Source organism: Haliotis rufescens, unplaced genomic scaffold (genome assembly GCF_023055435.1).
Source record: "Haliotis rufescens isolate VD_foot unplaced genomic scaffold, xgHalRufe1.0.p SCAF_16, whole genome shotgun sequence".
NCBI classification, from domain to species: Eukaryota; Metazoa; Mollusca; class Gastropoda; order Lepetellida; family Haliotidae; genus Haliotis; species Haliotis rufescens.
This window is the reverse complement of record NW_025963846.1, coordinates 1,122,522-1,142,767: the sequence shown is the minus strand read 5'-3', so window position 1 is coordinate 1,142,767 and position 20,246 is coordinate 1,122,522. Positions and strand designations below refer to the sequence as shown.

The window sequence follows — 20,246 nt, the reverse complement described above, 5'->3', positions numbered from 1 at the left end:
AATATTATTATAACCTGTTCAGGCAACTGCTCTAGAATATCAAGGCTAAACGTCGCCGAAAACTCATTGAACGTCCACTATATTCACCATATTTGGCACCGTCATATTTCCACCTCTCCCCCAAACTTGAAGAGTGAGTGAGTGAGTTGGGTTTAACGCCGCTTTTAACAGTATTTCAGTTATATCGCGGCGTGTCGGCTTAATGTGGGAGGAAAGCCCGAAGTGAAGCAGGTCTCAGACGTTTACCACTTCGGTGAAACCCACAAGCACGGATATGGTGCTGACAAACCTAGAAACATAATCGGGGCGAACCGGGATTCGAACCCACAATCACAGGTTTCTGGCGTGCCCAAGGGACGCAACTCTGCACAGCAAATCGCGGCGCCTTAGACGACTGGGCCACCCGTGCCCCCCAAACTTGAAGAAAGAACTGTCTGACAAGCATTTTGCAAATGATGATGACATCACTTCTGCGAGTTCGTTTTTGTACTATCAGGTTGAATCCGTCACTCCGGTGGGTTGGCTTGTTGTTGGTTTGTTTGTTGTTTTACGCCACACTCAGCAATATTCCAGCGGTCTGTAAATAATCGAGTCTGGACAAGACAATCCAGTGATTGATATCATGAGCATCGATCCACGCAATTGGGATACGATGAAATGCTTTAACCAATTCAGCGAACCTGACCACCCGATCCCGTAAGTCGCCTCTTATGACAAGCAAAGTCGCCTTTTACGGCAAGCATGGGTTGCTGAAGACCTATTTTAACCCGGATCTTCACGGGTCCTACTACAGATGTTGAAAAATAATTAGCAACCAGCTTCATCAACCTACAGTAGTTCCGTTTCAGTTGTTTATAGCCGCATTTACCATCATGAATTGTGTTTTGCCATTACCTATACGAATACCACGTTAAATAAAATATATAAGTTGTTTTTTTATTACATATGGCACAGTTGGTAGAAAGTAAATTACCAAATCACAAATTAATGAAATAAAAAGTGACAAAATCTTTTCCGCAATCAAAGTGAGTGACATCAGCAATATCACGGCGGGGGACACCAGAAATGGGCTTCACACACTGTACCCATGTCGGGAATCGAACCCGGGTCTTCGGCGTGACGAGCGAACGCTTTAACCACTTGCCTACCCGACCGCCCCTCCGCAATCATAAGAAATCTCTGCTAAAAGCAGAGCCCACTCTACGATTCCCACCAAGTAGTCGGCACCAAGTGTTCGCGAAAAGGTGAGTGTATTTGCCCCGACGGTGACATCCGTCACAAATACACGAAAAGGCAAGACAACTGTTCTGGAACATTAGGGAAAGCCCGTATTAGTCAACCGTTTACAGATGACGGTTTATTAGTCCTGGTCCGAGGCACTGAAATGGATATCAGGAGAGGCCCCAATACAAGTATCTTTTAACAGCTGCTTCCCTGCTTCTGTGTATACAAAAGCCCGTCTCGAGTCCTTACAAAACACGTCTGATGGAATGTTGATTGTATCATCAGTGGGCGTAAGTGGGTTTGTTCTCAAGTTCTTCTTCCTCCTGGGCAACTTGTTCCTTCCTAACCTTTCGGATGTGCTTGTTGATCCTTTGTCCTGAATAAAATAACATATCTATTTACGGTGTACAATTTATTGAATTTTTATATGAATGATTAGTCCAAGTATGTGCGTGTTTCTTGTTTGACACCACACTCAACCACAGGTGCTTGTAACGCAAAAGGGGGCACGGGGGGCCCAGTCGTCTAAGGCGCCGCGATTCGCTGTGCAGAGTTGCGTCCCTTGGGCACGCCAGAAACCTATGATTGTGGGTTCGAATCCCGGTTCGCCCTGATTATGGTACCGGGTTTGTCAGCACCATACCTGTGCTCGTGGGTTTCACCGAAGTGGTAAACGTCTGAGACTTGAATCACTTCGGGCTTTCCTCCCACATTAAGCTGACATGCCGCGGTATAACTGGAATACTGATAAAAGCGGCGTTAAACCCAACTCACTCACTGTAACGCAAAAAATTAGCAGCAAGATATATATGTTCACTATTTAGTACTGTAACCCCGTTAGTAGCCATATATAGCAAGCTGCTTTTTTTGCGTAACAAAAACCCACTACACACAACAAAATTCCAGCTATACCCCTGTGAAGATCCGGGTTAGAATTCAACAACGCATTCTTGTCGTAAGAGGCGACTAATGGGATCAGGTGGTCAGGCTTGCTGACTTGGTTGATGCATGTCATCGTATCCCAATTGTGTAGATCGATGATAATGCCAATCATTGGATTGTCTGGTATGGACTCTATTACCTTCGCCATCATACAGCTGGAATATGACTGTGTGGCGTTTAAAAAACAAACAAATAATGAAGTTTTGACCAGAACGTCCAGTGACTGATGTTATGAGCAATGATTTTGTTTGTTTGTTGTTTAACGCCGCACTCAGCAATATTCCAGCTATATGACAGCGGTCTGTAAATAATCGAGTCTGGACCAGACAATCCAGTGATTGATATCATGAGCATCGATTCACGCAATTGGGATACGATGACATGCATCAACCAAGTCAGCGAGCCTGACCACCCGATCCCGTTAGTCGCCTCTTACGACAAGCATAGTCGCCTTGTATGACAGGTATGGGTTGCTGAAGACCTATTCCACCCCTGATCTTCACGAGTCTATGAAGCTATGATACTATGAAGCTAAATGTCTGTTAAAACATATAGCTATTTTGTATCAGATGTGTCCCTTACAGATGCATCACTGACAGTGTCCTCTTCATCATCTCTGTCCAGCATCTGAAGCAGGTCATCCCCTGGGCCCAACTCAGACACCAGCAAACTCGAGATCTCGCTCAAATCTGAAATATATTAGCATTAACATACACAGAAATAATGTTAAACATTGTATTCATGCTGGCTTGCTTATTTGCTGGTTGTACGACAACTTACCCACGGCACACACTCCTTCCCAAATCATGCGAGTGAGAAAATGGAGATAGTTACTAATTAATATCATACGTGGTCTGGACAACCCTGCACTTAGTACAGTGAGTGAGCTTTTAACATTATTCCAGTTATATCACGGCGTGTCAGCTTAATGTGGGAGGAAAGCCCGAAGTAATGCAGGTCTCAGACGTTTACCACTTCGGTGAAACCCACGAGCACGGGTATGGTGCTGACAAACCTTGAAACATAATCGAGGCGAACCGGGATTCGAACCCACAATCAAAGGTTTCTGGCGTGCCCAAGGGACGCAACTCTGCACAGCGAATCGCGGCGCCTTAGACGACTGGGCCACCCTTGCCCCCGCATTTAGTACAGATTTCTAATGATCAAAGATATGTCGTTTTCATTTACAACATTTAAAAAAATCAAATGGACACTAGCGTTGATTACTGACGCAGGTTAATTAGAATTGATGTGTAATAACTGGTGTATTCTACACGAGACCTGATGATAAAAAAAGTGATATTACCGCATCCCGCACTCCTCCCTCCAGGAGCCCCAGAAGGAAGGTTTGCATCTGATGTTGGGACGCCTGGAGACTGAACTCTGGCGTCAGCAAACCCACTTTCCTCGTCTCCAGATACGGGCGTGGAAGACCCACCATCAGTATTTACGGGCTCGTTTTCTTGCAGCCAGTCGGGATTATTGTTTTTATTCGGCTGACTAGTTTGTGGCTTTGTCTTCTCGGAGACTCGTCCATCTTGTGAGAATGCCTCACTGTTTAACAGTTGTTTATGCGTTGTTTCGTCAAACCCGCCCTGTATCGATTCAGGAAATACCTCGTGTCCTTGACTACCTCCACATTGGGGATGTTCGCATCTTTGGTTGGGGTCAGCGATTGAATAGGGTGGTGGAGGACTTTCAGGATGAATGGTTGTTGATGCGTCACTTCCACTGTGAATGTCAGGACTGGTTTCGGGAATCGCCTGACTTCTGCGCATTGAAAAAAAAAGAAGTTATGAATCTTGCTGCGTGTATGTCTACGTCTCCCCGTTTTGTGTGAGTGAATTTAGTTTTCCAACGATATCACGGCGGGGTATACCAGAAATGGGCTTCACACATTGTACCCATGTCGGGAATCGAACCTGGGTCTTCGGCGTGACGAGCGAACGCTTAACCACTAGGCTATCTCACCACCCCACTGCTTAAACATGAGCATTGATCCATGCAATTGGGATACAATGACATGCATCAACCAAGTCAGGGAGCCTGGCCACCCGATCCTGTTAGTCCGCTCTTACGACAAACATGGTCACCTTTTTCAGCAAGCATGGGTCGCTGAGGACCTATTCTACCCCGGATCTTCACGGGTGCTGCTGTAAGTGGACACCACGCTTTAACCACTAGGCTACCCGACCGCCCCTCCCCGTTTTGAGATTCATAGGTGTTACTACAACTTACATTATCCTACGGCTGACTTGATAAGTTTGCGTGAATTAGATTTTAGAGAAATGCATTGTATTTGGTTTGTCACCTACCCTGTTATCCTCTGATTGGCACCTATCTGTACATTACTGCATCCAATAACAGTAATAGGAGCCTCAGTTCGCCAGTTTAGATTTCCTTGTGCACCTGCATCATCAAACGTGCAATACTTTTTATTTCTTTATTTGTTTGTTTATTTGTTGTTTAACGCCGCACTCGGCACTATTCAGGATATATGACAGCGGTCTGTAAATAATCGAGTCTGGACCAGACAATCCAGTGATTAATATCATGAGCATCGATCCACACAATTGGGATACGATGATATGCATCAACCGAGTCAGCGAGCCTGACCATCCGATCCCGTTAGTCGCCTCTTACGACAAGCAGATTGTTAAACTGGTCAACTTGATCACACATTGAGTTTTGTTTGTTTTTTAACGCCACACAGCACTATTCCAGTTAAGTGGTGTCAGCCTGTAAATAATTGAGTGGCCGATATTGTGAGCAGCGATCAACGCCGAGGACACCGAGCCTGACCACTCGATCCATTTAGTCTCCTCTTACGACTAGCATGGGTTGTCAGGGGCCGATTCGAACCCGGAACCCGTAAACATAAATGTAGAATAAAAGACTTTTACACGTGACGCATACTGGCTGTTGGAAAAGTAGCAAACCTGGACGCCTCTGCTGTGGTAGCCCACCTTGAGAAGAATCATGAACTTCACTATGATAGTGAGTATGGTAATGAACGACTCTTGGCTCCACAACCCCATAAGGCTCTGAAACAGAATGTGGTGTAAGTCAATTAAATCGGATTGAAACAAACTTTTGCCACCAACAAGTATAATCATTTAATGAACTGCAACTGTAGTGCAACTGTAGTGTTATTATTGTCTTTGTACCAGACCATCTTGTGAACCTACCCATTCAAATCACTAGAAATGGACAAAACTGGCTATAGGGCAGTCATCAAGTACCTGCAACTGAAAGGGCTAACTCAAACACACCTTTAGGGGATGATGCCCCTTCCACTGTAAAGAAGTGGGCTGCGGAATTCAAGCGTGGCAGAGAGAGCCTTGACGATGACCCGCGTCCAGGAAGGCCTTCAACAGCAACCATTCCGGAAAACATTACCCGGGTGCATGACATGGTGATGGCTGATCGACCATTGACCACTCGACATATTGCCAGTGTTGTTGGCATCTCTCATGAGCGGGTTGAGCACATTATCACAAACGAGTTGGGAATGACAAAAGTTTCTGCAAGATGGGTGCCAAAGCTCTTGACAGCGGATCATAAACGTGTCAGATTCCTGACGTCCCGTGACAATTTATGCCGTTTTGAAGCAGATAACGATGATTTTTTTGGCCCGATTTGTAACCATGAATGAGACCTGGATTCATCACTTTCAACCAGAAACCAAAATTCAGTCTAAACTATGGAAGCATCCGGAATCACTAGCAACCCCCCCCCCCAAAAAAAAAAAAGCCAAGTCGGTTCCTTCTGCTGGAAAGGTGATGGCTTCAGTCTTTTGGGATTCCAAGGGTATTCTGCTGATTGACTATCTTGAAAAAGTCCAGACTATCAATGGAAGATATTATGCTGACCCACTGAGACAGTTGCGTGAAGCTATCAAAGCTAAGCGACGGGGAATGCTCACTAAAGGAGGCCTGTTCCACCAAGACAATGCTCCTGTTCACAAATCGGTGGTTGCCATGTCAGCGATCCATGACTGTGGCTTCCAACTCATTGATCACCCCCCTAATTTACCCGATTTGGCCCCGTCAGACTTCCACCTGTTTCCCAAAATGGAAAAGGAACTAGCCGGTCGCCATTTTCCTTGTAATGATGACGTCATTTCCGCTGTGAATGACTTTTTTAGGGTGGCTGAAGAAAATTTCTTCTTGACCGGCATCCGGGCCTTGCAGCATCGCTGGCAAAAGTGTGTAAACCTGGAAGGGGACTATGTGGAGAAATAAATGAAGACCATCGACTTGGTACGGGTCTTTCACAGTTAGGCTTAGAACTTTTCAGCCAGCTCTCGTATCTCAGCCTTACCATCCTGACTGTGCCAGGATCACCCAAACCCTCTTTGCTGCATTTTCTAATTTTAATCTGAACATAATAATGCTATAAAAGTACCTTTCTCACCATCAACAAACTTGGGGTCATTTGGGGCCGCACATCTCGCTGTACGTGTGTGAGCCTGTCCTCTATGTGTTAGTACCTGCTCTGTCATTGTCCCGTGCTCAATTCTCTGCACCAAGGATGTAGCGCCTTCTTTGTTTTGAACGTGAGCGTTCAACGGATCAGCCGTCATATGTTTTCCATTCGCCCCAGCCAACAATGACTCCGTGGTCTGAGTAGACTCTGTGCCTTTTCCACCGTAATTTGGAGGGACATTTTTGTCGGTAGGTTCAGAATCGGAGGAAGAGTCACGGGTGTAAATCTGATCTGTAGTGTTTTGCGAATCTCTGTTCGGCACTGAAGCGAAGGAGGTATCTGTTATCAGATTATCCCGCATCAAATCGGATTCCACAATCGAGCCGTCGTCTGTCTCGCTCCCTGAACTTAGAAGTGTATTTCGTGTACCTGGCCCCTGTTCCTCTCTAAGCCCTGAAGTTTGAAGTGGAAGATTTCTTTCTTCCTCCGTAAATCTGTTTTCAGGAGTATTCATATTCGGGGAATTATCGATATTTTTAGAAACTCCATCTTGTGAAACGTAACTTTCACCTACGCCAGGAGGATGAGTACCGACGCTTGGGTTCATGTAATTGTTGGCAGTGTCCTTACGTTTGGCCATGGCAGAGTCAGGTGACTGATTATTGTTCCCTTCACTGGTCGATTTCCCACTGGCTGCAAAACCTGAAGATTCATTGGTACTTCTAGACTGGACCGAAGGCCCATTCGTGTTGTTACAGTTGTTTAAATCAATGGTGTCTAAGCTTTGCAGACCCACGTGATCATTATTGTTTATTTGTTGATCAGTAAAACATTCATTTGGTGTTGCCATGGCTTCATTTTGTTGACTTGAATGAGCGCTGGCACCATTGTAATTATCGTAGACGCCAAGATTTTCAGCAGCGTGGTGACTTAAAGATGACAGTCTTACTGCTGCGTTACTGTCCAAATGTGAACGTTCGGATGGAAGGTCGCTCTCCTGGCTTTGCTGATGGGCTGGTTGAACCGATACAGCAATGTTGGCAACGTCAGGAACATCTTGGGACTGCGTAGAACTGTTACCAACATTACGTCTTTGACGTCTGTATTCTCGCTCTCGCTGTTTTCTATATGGAATGTGGTATTCCAGTAACATTCTGATGTTTCGCTGAAAGAATTTCGAATCTTTGTCGTACCATTCCACAGGCGTGATGGTGGAGAGGCCACTAGGTGGGTGGTCCTTTCTCGCTCTTTCTAAATAGAGAGGTCTGACACAGAATTTGAGCCCGGGGTGACACTTTCTTGCCAGTCTAGTATTGCCAATCGCCTCATCCTTGATTAACCTTGCCACCTCAGCATCCTGAAGATTCTCAGTTGCCAACACAATTATCAGAGTGGCTACTTTTGTTAAGTTTTTACCTCCATCAATGTGTGATGATGTACCAGGTAGGTCAGTGTACAAACAAACCTTTGGTTTCTCTTCGTTTACTAAAGTTAGTTGTTCCATTTCATCCAGTATTTCCAAGGCACGGTGTTTATCTGTTTCGGCAAACAGTAAGGCCACATCATAGTGTTTAGTCTCTGCCTGTCCATCAGGTGAAGAAGTTTCCAAACGCGCGTCAACCTCAATATCACTATTGTCACCTGTGTCCATTTTCGCTGTGAATATAAAGTGATATACTGTTCTTAACCGTGTTTACCACGTGAATAAAACTGTTACCTATATAGTTAGTTCCATGCTGTAGACTATAGGTTATATACTTTATTATAATTATTACCTTTCAGAATATGTCACAAGTTAAACAATGTATATATAATCTGATACTTACGAGTGACTGAAACACATATCACTAGTATTGTGCAGCTACCTGCTGTTATGTTATTTCAAAAGCAGTAATTTAATATAAGTAGGCATACCTTAGTACTTTGTATTCACTCTGTAACGGTTAGTTCAAACATTGGATATTTAAATTGATATTATGTCTGTAACTTGAAGAGGATTAGCAGCAAAATATACATTTGTAAGGAATTAAATATTTATTTTCATTTGAGAGGGTGGGATATACGTGGAGACTAGCTGCGAAAACAGATATTTCTCTTTTAAAATTAGGACTATGATATTTTTTACAACTTATTTTTGTAAAACACAATGTATTTTTTGTGGCAGGCAATGTTTTTAACAGTCTGAAGCATACTTTTTTCCAGCATTTACAGGGACATTTTTTCTCCAATCAAACCACAATTATAATTACCATGTCAAGTAATTTATATGTTAATAAAGCAAGTGGTATCCTTTAGGTTAGGTGTATATTGCCGAAAGAAAGAAAAATGAGAAGAATTTGTGGTAAAATGGGAACAACTTAACAGAAAAGTTTAGAATTTATATTTCATGTGTGGCATGTGATAACGTTCTGGCTGAAGCACTCCTAACGCCGACCTCAATCAGAGCAGGACCCGTGAAGATCCGGGGTAGAGTAGGTCTTCAGCAACCCATGCTTGCCATACAAGGCGACTATGCTTGTCGTAAGAGGCGACTTACGGGATCGGGTGGTCAGGCTCGCTGACTTGGTTGATGCGGGTCATCGATCCCAATAGATCGTGGATCGATGCTCATGATGTCAATCACTGGATTGTCTGATCCAGACTCGATTATTTACAGACCGCCGTCATATAGCTGGAATATTGCTGAGTACGGCGTTAAACAACAAACAAACAAACAAACAAACAAACAATCAGAGCAGGCTTTAGGACTGCCCTATCTTAATGACATGGATTATTTTATTGTAATTTAATTAACTTTAACTTCATTCATGTCTTCTGAATTAAATGAGTTTAAATGATAAAACGACAATACGACACGCGAGAGTGACAGAGAAATGAAATATGCGCAGGATGAATTAACCCGGATGCGATCAGCTGGTCGACTTGACCAATAAAATCATTCTTACATTCGGTTTACCCTGAATATAGGTCGCGACCATGGTGTGCACTTGTGATTTTCACACGAACGCATCAATCGTACTAAGTATCGTCAAAAATCCTGGTATCTTTAAAAAAATATACTATCTGGCGTCCTTCATGTTTGTATATCAAGTCTCATATTAGTTTCCCATAATTGATAAGAGTCATGCAGTGAACACGGGACATGTCATTGTGTTTGTCGTTTCAGTTTAATCTCGGGGATTATCCTTTTAGCTGCGCCGCTGATCGGCACAGCTCCCTCAGATGACGAGACACTTCTCTCCAAACATAAGAAAACAATAACCAAGTGATTATCGTGTGAGATCGATTACATTGGTATATGGACAGGCTAGGTAACACCTCGGCAACATACGTGTGTTGGGAAACAGTAGACTAAGAATAAATTACGTAATATAAATATATATTGATAAACACCCACACATTGCCTTAAATTTATACGGTGTCCTCCTTATCTCTTGGAATCTAAAGCAACGAACTCACCAGCCCTTCTTGGTCATGCCATTATCGGAGTTAATCACTGATCATCAGTAATGTAAGTCCAGGGTATACGAACATATTATAACGCAGGTGGCGCTGTGCAGTTATATTTTTAAAGATGAATACGGATTTCCCCTTCTATTTATATACACTGGGGATTTCTACCCAATATTAGATAGTGATTCATGGACCGTGATTCATGGTTGATTCATAAGCACATGCTCAGGATATAGTCGGAATCATACAATGGACTCTGCTTTTCTTCATGACGGAAAGGGTTTTCTCGCTTTCATTAAAGGAATGCTACGTTTGGTCACCATGACAGCGGTGTTTTCTCTAGGGTGAGGGGCGGTCGGGTAGCCTAGTGGTTAAAGCGTCCGCTGGTCACGCCGAAAACCCAGGATCGATTCCCGACATGGGTACAATGTGTGAAGCCCATTTCTGGTGTCCCCCACCCAGACCCGTGAAGATTCCGGAGTAGAATAGGTCTTCAGCAACCCATACTTGCCGTAAAAGGCGACTATGCTTTTTCGAAAGAGGTGACTAACGGGATCGGGTGGTCAGGCTCGCTGACGTGGTTGATGCATGTCATCGTATCCCAATTGCGTGGATCGATGCTCATGATATCAATCACTGGATTGTCTGGTCCAGACTCGATTATTTACAGACCGCCGTCATATAGCTGGAATATTGCTGAGTGCGGCGTAAAACAACAAATAACCATAACCTGTACCTAGTTGTGTTTTTAAAAATTAATGTTTCATGTATACAAACAATGACTATAGTCATTCCTACACAGTTGCATATTAAGTCTCACAATACCAAGAATGGACAGGAGAACGTTGATGTAGTAAGTTTTTTATTGTGCACATGCAATAGGGCAGTTTTAGAAAGTCGATCAAAAAAAATTTGGACCCAATCGACTACTGGTAAGCCAGGATAAGTTGAGTTGCATGGTAAATATACAGTTTCAATCAGTCCCGATAATGGGATCAGTGATATTAACCATAACGTATCTAAAATATCTATTTAGCATCTTTAATTAAGAACAGAAACAACTTGCACAGAGATCTGTATTGCATGTGTTTCAAATGCCAAAGCAGCGTCGCTGTTTGTTCGTGGTTATTATATTACTAGCAGTGTGAGTTAGTTAGCTTGAGTGTGGAGGAGTGTTGTTATACGCCGCAGTCAGTCATATATTTCAATTATCACGATGTAAATAATCGCACCAAGCGCAAGGCCTTCGAGCGTAGTCTGTCTTTGAAATTGGCTATGACGTTGTAGACTGTTTACACAATATCATGTCAAATCGGTTTTGAGAACTTGTACATTTCACGCAGGTGTTCGTCAGCATTGTCACGTGATATCCTGGTTAGGAGTTAAACCAATCAGGACCCACTTCCGTTGCACGAGATTTTGAAGCGCGTTATTCCAGACTCCATCAATAGAAGCAGACGAGACGTATATTAACAACTGAACCTGTGAAATTCAATTAACAAGCTGGTGAGTGATTATTTAATTAAAACCGACTTGATTATTAGAATTGTTAAATTGATAAAATCATGTTTGTTTCAACGTGATTTTTGCCCTTCTGCTTTTTGGTTAAGGAATGTTGAACATAATGATAAAGTTAGTGCTGGGATTTAAGAATTAACTTTCACTTGTGGGAGTTCATTGGAGCATAAATCCTCATAGAGTGAGGGACAAACTGTATGAACGTCGGAGTTTACCATAGTGACAGCGCTTCGTATTTCATTTACATGAAGAACAGACCCGTGAAGATCCGGGGTAGAATAGGTCTTCAGCAACCCATGCTTGCCGTAAAAGGCGACTATGCTTGTCGTAAAAGGCAACTAACGGGATCGGGTGGTCAGGCTCGCTGACTTGGTTGATGCATGTCATCGATCCCAATTGCGTGGATCGATGCTCATGATGTCAATCATTGGATTGTCTGGTCCAGACTAGTCTATTTACAGACCGCCGTCATATAGCTGGAATATTGCTGACTGCGGCGTTAACCCCCTGGATGCCAGAGGGACATATATGTCCTTCCTCTACAACCCTCACTTTGAAGTCGAATAAAATTCAAAATACATCACCAACACAAATACACTTCACAATTTTGAATAAGGTGGGACATTTCCTGTTCTGTGATATCATCCACTGGCATTTTAGGCCAAGCAAAAGTACTGAAAATGACCTCTGAAAATTAGGTACATTGTAAATGTCGCCATTTTTTACACATTACTAAATCACCGCTCACGGCGTTATTTACAACATGTTTTGAAATCTATATTTAGGATATCTACTCGGAGAAATGAATTTCAAAAATAGCATATTAATGATCACGGGTATCTGTCTTTTATGAAAACACCAATGATCATTCCAAAACGTCTCCCATAATCCGAGAATCGTTTCGAATGTTTTGGAAAATACGCAAACACGAACGCCGAAGTGAACTTTCCGCCATATTGGCTAGTGTTTACAAAATCACGTTTCAGGTACACCGGTTATGAGGCGCCTGTAACATCGCGTATATGTCAAACTTAGCTGCCATACACACATCCTTGAATTCCTCATACATTTTAGGATCAAATGACCAATGGTCTCTGTCACCAATACAAAGTGGCTGGATGAAATCAAGCAAAATATGTTAGGTGTGAAAACGAATGCTGTCCTCGAAAATCTGCACTTGTTTGAAATGTAAACAAAGCAAAATTCAGATTTTACACAGTGTAGAATTTTCTCCTATTTTGAGCTATCCATTCGTCTATTCGTTCAAGATATAGGCTCAACATTTTCAGAATATGCATGGGAAGAGAATCGTAGGAAGAATTCGCGAATTTCAAATAGATACATTGCAATGATTTGATATTTTCAACAGAAGTTGTCAAAGTTACCGTTCTGGTTGACGCCATGACTGACGCAAAATCACGCACAACGACAACGGTATTTATCGGAATTTCTGACTATTTCCGTTTGTTTCAATGAAAATTATGACAACAAACAACAGTACATAGATTGTCAGAATGTTTCTGATTACTTACATGTCACATTTATGTTTATACGATCCCTGAATCAACGAAAGTCCCCTGGTACAATCCCGCGTACTGTTGACAGTGTACACGCCATTTTGTAAAAGTGGGTCACAGGTAGTGATGTCATACGTCAACATTGTTGTACACATTTGGTAATTTCATTGAGGTGAAGGTCCTTGAATGAGAGTGCACACGATCATTGTATCATGCTGTTTACAGTTTCAGTTATGGTGTATATTTTGCATGTCTTTTATACATTTTTTCACACAATTAATTTCACTTTGGATATTTGTCAATGTTCAAAATGAAATCATACGTACATGTAGGCCACAACATGTATGAACGAACCTTTGATAATCTCCTGTTTGTTTGAACATTGTTTACATAAGAATGTGAAAGGTTTATAGTGTCGACTACGATATTTCTTATTTCCTTTGGACAAGTGTTACAAGATGAAGTGTAAATGTAACTGCAGCATGTACGTATTTCTTTGGATGTGTAATAAGTCAATATTATAAGATCATATAACCAATGTCCATGAATAGCCGTTTCATTTTATTTTATAACTAAAACTGATTATATTACTTTAACAAAATGGATAATATATTTCGGTAAAATATATGCACACATTTCTATAATGTCTTGGTCTTGGAATTGTCTTTTATGTCGTTAGATACAGAGAAAAGTGATATCTAACGATTCGCCAGGTGCGCGTTAGTCACAAACAATTTACGAATTATTCCTCTCGTTTTGCATTATATAATCAATGGTTTCATTCTTTTGTCAATATTGTGATCACAGGATAGTAAACAGTTTATTTTATTTCTCCAGGAATTGTAAAATGTATAAAAATAAAACCCATGCCAGGTACCCCGTTGGTTCAACCGTATACGATTATCCTGATAATTCTATACCAATAGTGCTTTCTTTGCATCTTTTATTGTGTAAGAAATAATAACATAATAATGAACAAATATATGTCCAATATTGAATATATGTTTGGTTGTTTTGAAATATTCTTTTGGGAATTTTATTACGTAAATTTATGCTAAACAGGTGCGTGTCTTGTCCAATTAAGATACACGATAAACTATCTAATTGTTTACATATTCAAGACATTATTAGCTTGGTGAGAGCAGTAATTTTATGTTGTGTCGAAAAAGCGTCAAATTCCGTTCCACACATCGAGATTTTCCATACCATGAAAGAAAATTAGGGGAGATATATATTGATCAAAATACCAGTGTCGTCTTTTTCCGACGTTATCAAAGACATACAACCAGCCATGACGTCAAAAGGAATGGTTTTATTTTTAGAGTATTTCATTACATTTGATGAAAAGGCTTGTGCTCCATTAATAATGATGCAACATTAGTCAAATTACACTTACACAATCAGGAGAATGTTGGAATCTAAGGACTAAGTTATAGGTTAGATAAGGCCATCCATTTCTCTATTAACTCCTTTTTAATGAAGTACGATTTCATAATTTCTTATGGGTATATTTTATAACTAAACGTGTACAGTTTCAATATCGATATTTGTGTTGGAATAGTTTGGTTCCTCCTGAACAAAACACCACGAAAATACATTGTCCTTACCCACAGCTAATTCTCACCAAGTGACCTGAGTTACAACAAACTAGAGCTAAGCATAGCGGAGTTATGTCCCCTTTTCTTTGTACGTGTGAAATCTCTCTGTCACCTTTTGACGTCATAGAGAAAAAGCAGTTTTCGTCATTTACGGCATGCTATTTTTGGAATTGAATGTATGTCGTTATACAAACGCATATAACTCCATTTGATATGTAGTTATGTCCTTCAGATATTAGGCAGTATTTTGTTCGCTCACAGTTTCCGTAAAGCTTCTTAATTAAAAAAATTGTCGCACAGTACTTTTATCGGTGTACGATAAAAAGCGGAGAAATTTACTGTTTTTCAACGCAGAATATATTCTCGGACAACACTTAGGAGTGTCTTTTTTTGTAAACCGGTTTGATATTTACAGTTAAATTTACACCATCAAATAGGAAATTTATTATTCTTCATCTCTGCGTACTTTTATAGCCAGAGGTAGATCCAGTGCCGCGTGAGCGCAATTCTCGCACAACCTTCACTTTTCCGATCTTAGGAAAATGTGCGTCAGAAAAAAAAACTCGGCATCCAGAGGGTTAAACAACAAACAAACAAACAAACATGAAGTACTGGACGTCAAAATGGCCGACACGGTAAACGCGACGGGAGAGATTTCCGAAGTTGTCAATGAACCTGTGGCTATTACAAGTGTTAGTCATCGTTGATCATTTGGCCGATCATTGAAAGGTGATTATATAGATGTGTCAAATAAATACCGAGGTAAATTGATAGATTGATGTAGACTGTGACAGTGTTAGTCTAGACACGGATCGAGTCGATACAAAGATGCGATAGTTTGGATGTACTTTTCTTCTTTCTGTTCATTAGGATGGGTCGTAGCGAGGACATTCGTGGACGGGCTTAGAATTAAAACAGTGTATGAATGTCAAACTGTTTCGTGCATGCGCTTATGAACGTCAGTTTCGCGGTCTTGTGACACGCTTCACGTGCAAGGAAAACGCCGTATATCGTGTAAACCTCACATTAAAAATAACATTTAAACCACTGTTAGTTCAACTGGTATTACTTTGAAAATCGAATTCAAGTTTGTAGCTTTAGCCCATGGCATGACCCTGAATATACCCAGGTAGTAGTGGAAAATTATGCATTTAATGTTTTGTATACAATAGGCCCATATACAGTCATAGAAGACATCCTGCAAATAAACCTGATCTTGTTCTTTTTCTCTTTTTGAAAGCCTATGAATTAAGCGGACATAGCTTTAGTAATTCATAGTATTCAGTCGTCCGACTACCCATTGTTCTCAGCAACCCTTGAAGATCCGTGTTGGAATAGGTATTCAGCAACCCATGCTTCCCGTAAAATGCGTCTCTGCTTGTGGTAAGAGGCTACTGACGGGATCGGGTGGTCAGGCTCGCTGAGTTTGTTGATGCATATGATCGTATCATGATGTCGTGATTATTTACAAACAGACGTCATATAGATGCAATATTGCTGAGTGCGGCGTTAACCCTCTGGATGCCGAGTTTTTTTTCTGACGCACATTTTCCAAAGATCGGAAAAGTGAAGGTTGTGCGAGAATTGCGCTCACGCGGCACTGGATCTACCTCTGGCTATAAAATTACGCAGAGGTGGAGAATATTAAATATCCTATTTGATGGTGTAAAGTTAACTGCAAATAATGAACCGGTTTTAAAAAAATACACTTCTAAGTGTTGCCCGAGATTTTTTTCTGCCTTGAAAAACAGTAAATTTCTCCGCTTTTTATCGTACACCGATAAAAGTACTGTGCGACGATTTTTTTTATTTACATGCTTTACGGAATCTGTGAGCGAACAAAATACTGCTTAATATCTGAACGACATAACTATATACCAAATGGAGTTATATGCGTATGTAAAACGACAAACATGAAATGCCAAAAATAGCTTGCCGTAAATGACGAAAACTGATTTTTCTCCATGGCGACAGAGAGGTTACACACGTACAAAGAAAAAGGGGCATAACTCCGCTATGTTCAGCACTAGTTTATTGTAACTCAGGTCAATTGGTGAGAATTAGCTGTGGGTAAGGACAATATATTTTCGTGGTGTTTTGTTCACGAGGAACCAAACTATTCCAACACAAATATCGATAAAGAAACTGTATACGTTTAGTAGTAAAAAAAACCCATAAGAAATGATGAAATCGTGCTTAATAAAAAAGAGGTGATAGAGAAATGGAGGGCCCTATCTAACCTATAACTTAGTCCTTAGATTCAAACATTCTCTTGAATGTGTAAATGTAATTTGACTAATGTTGCACCATTATTAATGGAACACTAGCCTTATCATCAAATGTAATGAAATATCCAAAAAAATAACACCGTTCTATTTGACGTCATGGCTGGTTTTATGTCTTTCATAACGTCGGAGAAAGACGACACTGGTATTTTGATTATTATATATCTCCCCTAATTTTCGTTCATGATATGGAAAATCTCGATGTGTAAAACGGAATATGACGCTTTTTCGACACAACATAAAATGACTGCTTTCACCAATTAAATAATGTCTTGAATATGTAAACAATTAGCTAGTTTATCGTGTGCCTTAATTGGACAAGACACGCACCTGTTTGGCATCAGTTTACGCAATGAAATACCAAAAAGAATATTTCAAAACAACCAAATTATATTCAATATTGGACAGATATTGTTATTATTTCCCTTCATCTCGTCTCAGAATTACACACTAAAAGATGCGAAGAAAGCTCTATTGGTATAAAATTATCAGGATAATCGTATACGGTTGAACCAACAGCTAGCTAGGTAACTTGGCATGGGTTATATTTTTATACATTTTACAATTCCTGGAGAAATAAAGTGAACAGTTTAATATCCTGTGATCACAACATTAAAAAAAGAATGAACCCATTGATTATATAATGCAAAACGAGAGGAATAATTCGTAAATTGTTTGTGGCTAACACGTATACGCACCTGGCGAATCGTTAGATATCACGGCTCTGTGTATCAAATGACAAAAAAACAAAAAACAAAAACAATTCCAAGACCAAGACAATTCTTTCAGAAATGTGTGCATATCTTTTTACGAAAAATATTATCCATTTTGTTAAAGTAATATAGATCTATTCAGTTTTAGTTATAAAATAAAATGAAACAGCTATTCAAAGACATTGGTTATATGAACTTATAATATTGACTATTACACATCCCAAGAAATACGTACATGCTGCAGTTACCTTTACGCTTCATCTTGTAACACTTGTCCAAAGGAAAGAAATATCGCATTCGACACTAAAAACCTATCAATTGTTATGTAAATAATGTTCAAACAAACAGGAGATTATCAAAGGTTCGTTCATTCATGTTGTGGCTTATATTTGCGTATGATATCATTTTGAACATTGACAAATATCCAAAGGGAAATTAATTCTGTGAAAAAATTATAAACATATGCAAAATCTACATCATAACTTAAACTGTAAACAGCATGATACAATGATCGTGTGCACTCTCATTCAAGGACCTTCACCTCAAAGGAATTACCAAATATGTACAACAATGTTGACGTATGACATCACTACCTGTGACCCACTTTTACAAAATGGCGTGTTCACTGTCAACAGTACGCGGGATTTTACGAGGGGACTTTCGTTGATTCAGGGATCGCATATACATAAATATGACATGTAAGTAATCAGAAACATTCTGACAATCTATGTACTGTTATTTGTTGTTATAATTTTCATTGAAAAAAAACGAAATAGGCAGAAATTCCGATAAATACCGTTGTCGTTGTGCGTGATTTTGCGTCAGTCATGGCGTCACACAGGACGGTAACTTTGACAATTTCTGTTGAAAATATCAAATCATTGCAGTGTATCTATTTTAAATTCCCTAATGTTTCCTACTACTCTCTTCCCGTGCATATTCTGAAAATGTTGAGCCAATATCTTGAAAGAATAGACGAATGGATAGCTCCAAATAGGAGAAAATGCTACACTGTGTAAAATCTGTTTTTTGCTTTGTTTACATTTCAAACAAGTGCAGTTTTTCGAGCACAGCGTTCGTTTTCACACCTAACATATTTTGCTTGATTTCATCCAGCCACTTTGTATTGGTGACAAAGACCATTGGTCATTTGATTCTAAAATGTATGAGGAATTCAAGGATGTGTGTATCGCAGCTAAGTTTGAAATATACGCGATGCTACAGGCGCCTCATAACCGGTGTACCTGAAACGTGATTTTGTAAACATTAGCCAATATGGCGGAAAGTTCACTTCGGTGTTCGTGTTTGCGTATTTTCCAAAACATTCGAAACGATTCTCGGGTTATCGGAGACGTTTTGGAATGATCATTGGTGATTTCATAAAAGACAGATACCCGTGATCACTAATATGCTATTTTGGAAATTCATTTCTCCCAGTAAATATCCTAAATTTAGATTTCAAAACATGCTGTCAATAACGCCGTGAGAGGTGATTTAGTAATGTGTAAAAAATGGCGACATTTACGATGTACCTAATTTTCAGAGGTCATTTTCAGTAATTTTGCTTGGCCTAAAATGCCAGTGGATGATATCACAGAACAGGTAATTTCCCACCTTATTCAAAACTGTGAAGTGTATTTGTGTGGGTGATGTATTTTGAATTTTATTCGACTTCAAAGTGAGGGTTGTAGAGGAAGGACATATATGTCCCTCTGGCATCCAGGGGGTTAAACAACAAACAACAACATTGTTCTCGGTGCTCTTACAAGTTTGGTATCTTTTAGCATCTTGGTTCAGATCAGAAGAATGTCCCCTTTCAGACCTGTCAGTTTGTGTAATGCAGAAGGCTGCAACAACAGTTCAAATGCAATGCACAATACTGTTCGATGCACATGGCGCTACATTATTATTACTCCGGTCTATGGTGCTAGAAAAGACTCACAGTCGCCTTAGGGACCGACCATTATTACCGTTATTGGGGTGTGGTGTATGTGGGTGTGTTGAAGACAATTTCTCTAAAATCTTACAACCTACATCTTCGGCCACACGTCCTTCCAGTTATGCAACAAGCGCCCGACCTCACACGTCAAGACTGACAAAAGCCTTTTGGGGAAAACACAGGATCCGGCTCTTGCCATAGCCCTCCAGGTCTCCAGATTAAAACCCAATCGAACATTTATGAGATGCACTGGATCAACGACTGCGAGCGCGTCAGCAACAACCACAGAACCCCCGACAGTTGGCACAAGCACTGCAGGCAGAATGGTTCCATAGAAAAATGCTTTTCCTTGACCTAATTTAGAATATGCAGTTCAAAAGACAATTAAGATCTATGAATGGGCAAAAAGAGGTGATTACATTTGAAATAAAACACATTTAAATTGTTCCATTAGAATGACAAAGAAAGACATATTTTATTAGTATTATTTTACATTGAAACAGACAAACATATAGCAAGCCATACATACCTTAATAAGATCCCACAACAAATATCATTTCAAATATGTAAAACATGATATACCAGCTCATGTATTGACAAGGAAAAACTTTACAAAATAAAATTATTAT

At 40.4% G+C, this 20,246-nt stretch overlaps 1 protein-coding gene across 2 annotated transcripts; it reads right to left on the bottom strand.

The window, feature by feature from the left end:
- Positions 1–922: 922 nt before the first annotated feature.
- Positions 923–10,154, bottom strand: LOC124126241. 2 transcript variants are annotated; one of them, XM_046489629.2, is made up of 7 exons: positions 10,054–10,154; positions 6,574–8,250; positions 5,106–5,210; positions 4,482–4,575; positions 3,473–3,936; positions 2,749–2,855; positions 923–1,600 (listed from the first exon to the last, which is right to left on the bottom strand). In XM_046489629.2, the coding sequence occupies exons 2-7, from the start codon at positions 8,243–8,245 to the stop codon at positions 1,361–1,363; spliced, it is 2,682 nt and encodes an 893-aa protein (XP_046345585.2). In that variant the 5' UTR covers positions 8,246–8,250; positions 10,054–10,154; the 3' UTR covers positions 923–1,360. The 2 variants fall into 2 exon arrangements, with proteins under 2 accessions (XP_046345585.2, XP_046345586.2); XM_046489630.2 differs by having other exon boundaries at positions 6,583–8,250.
- Positions 10,155–20,246: the final 10,092 nt, after the last annotated feature.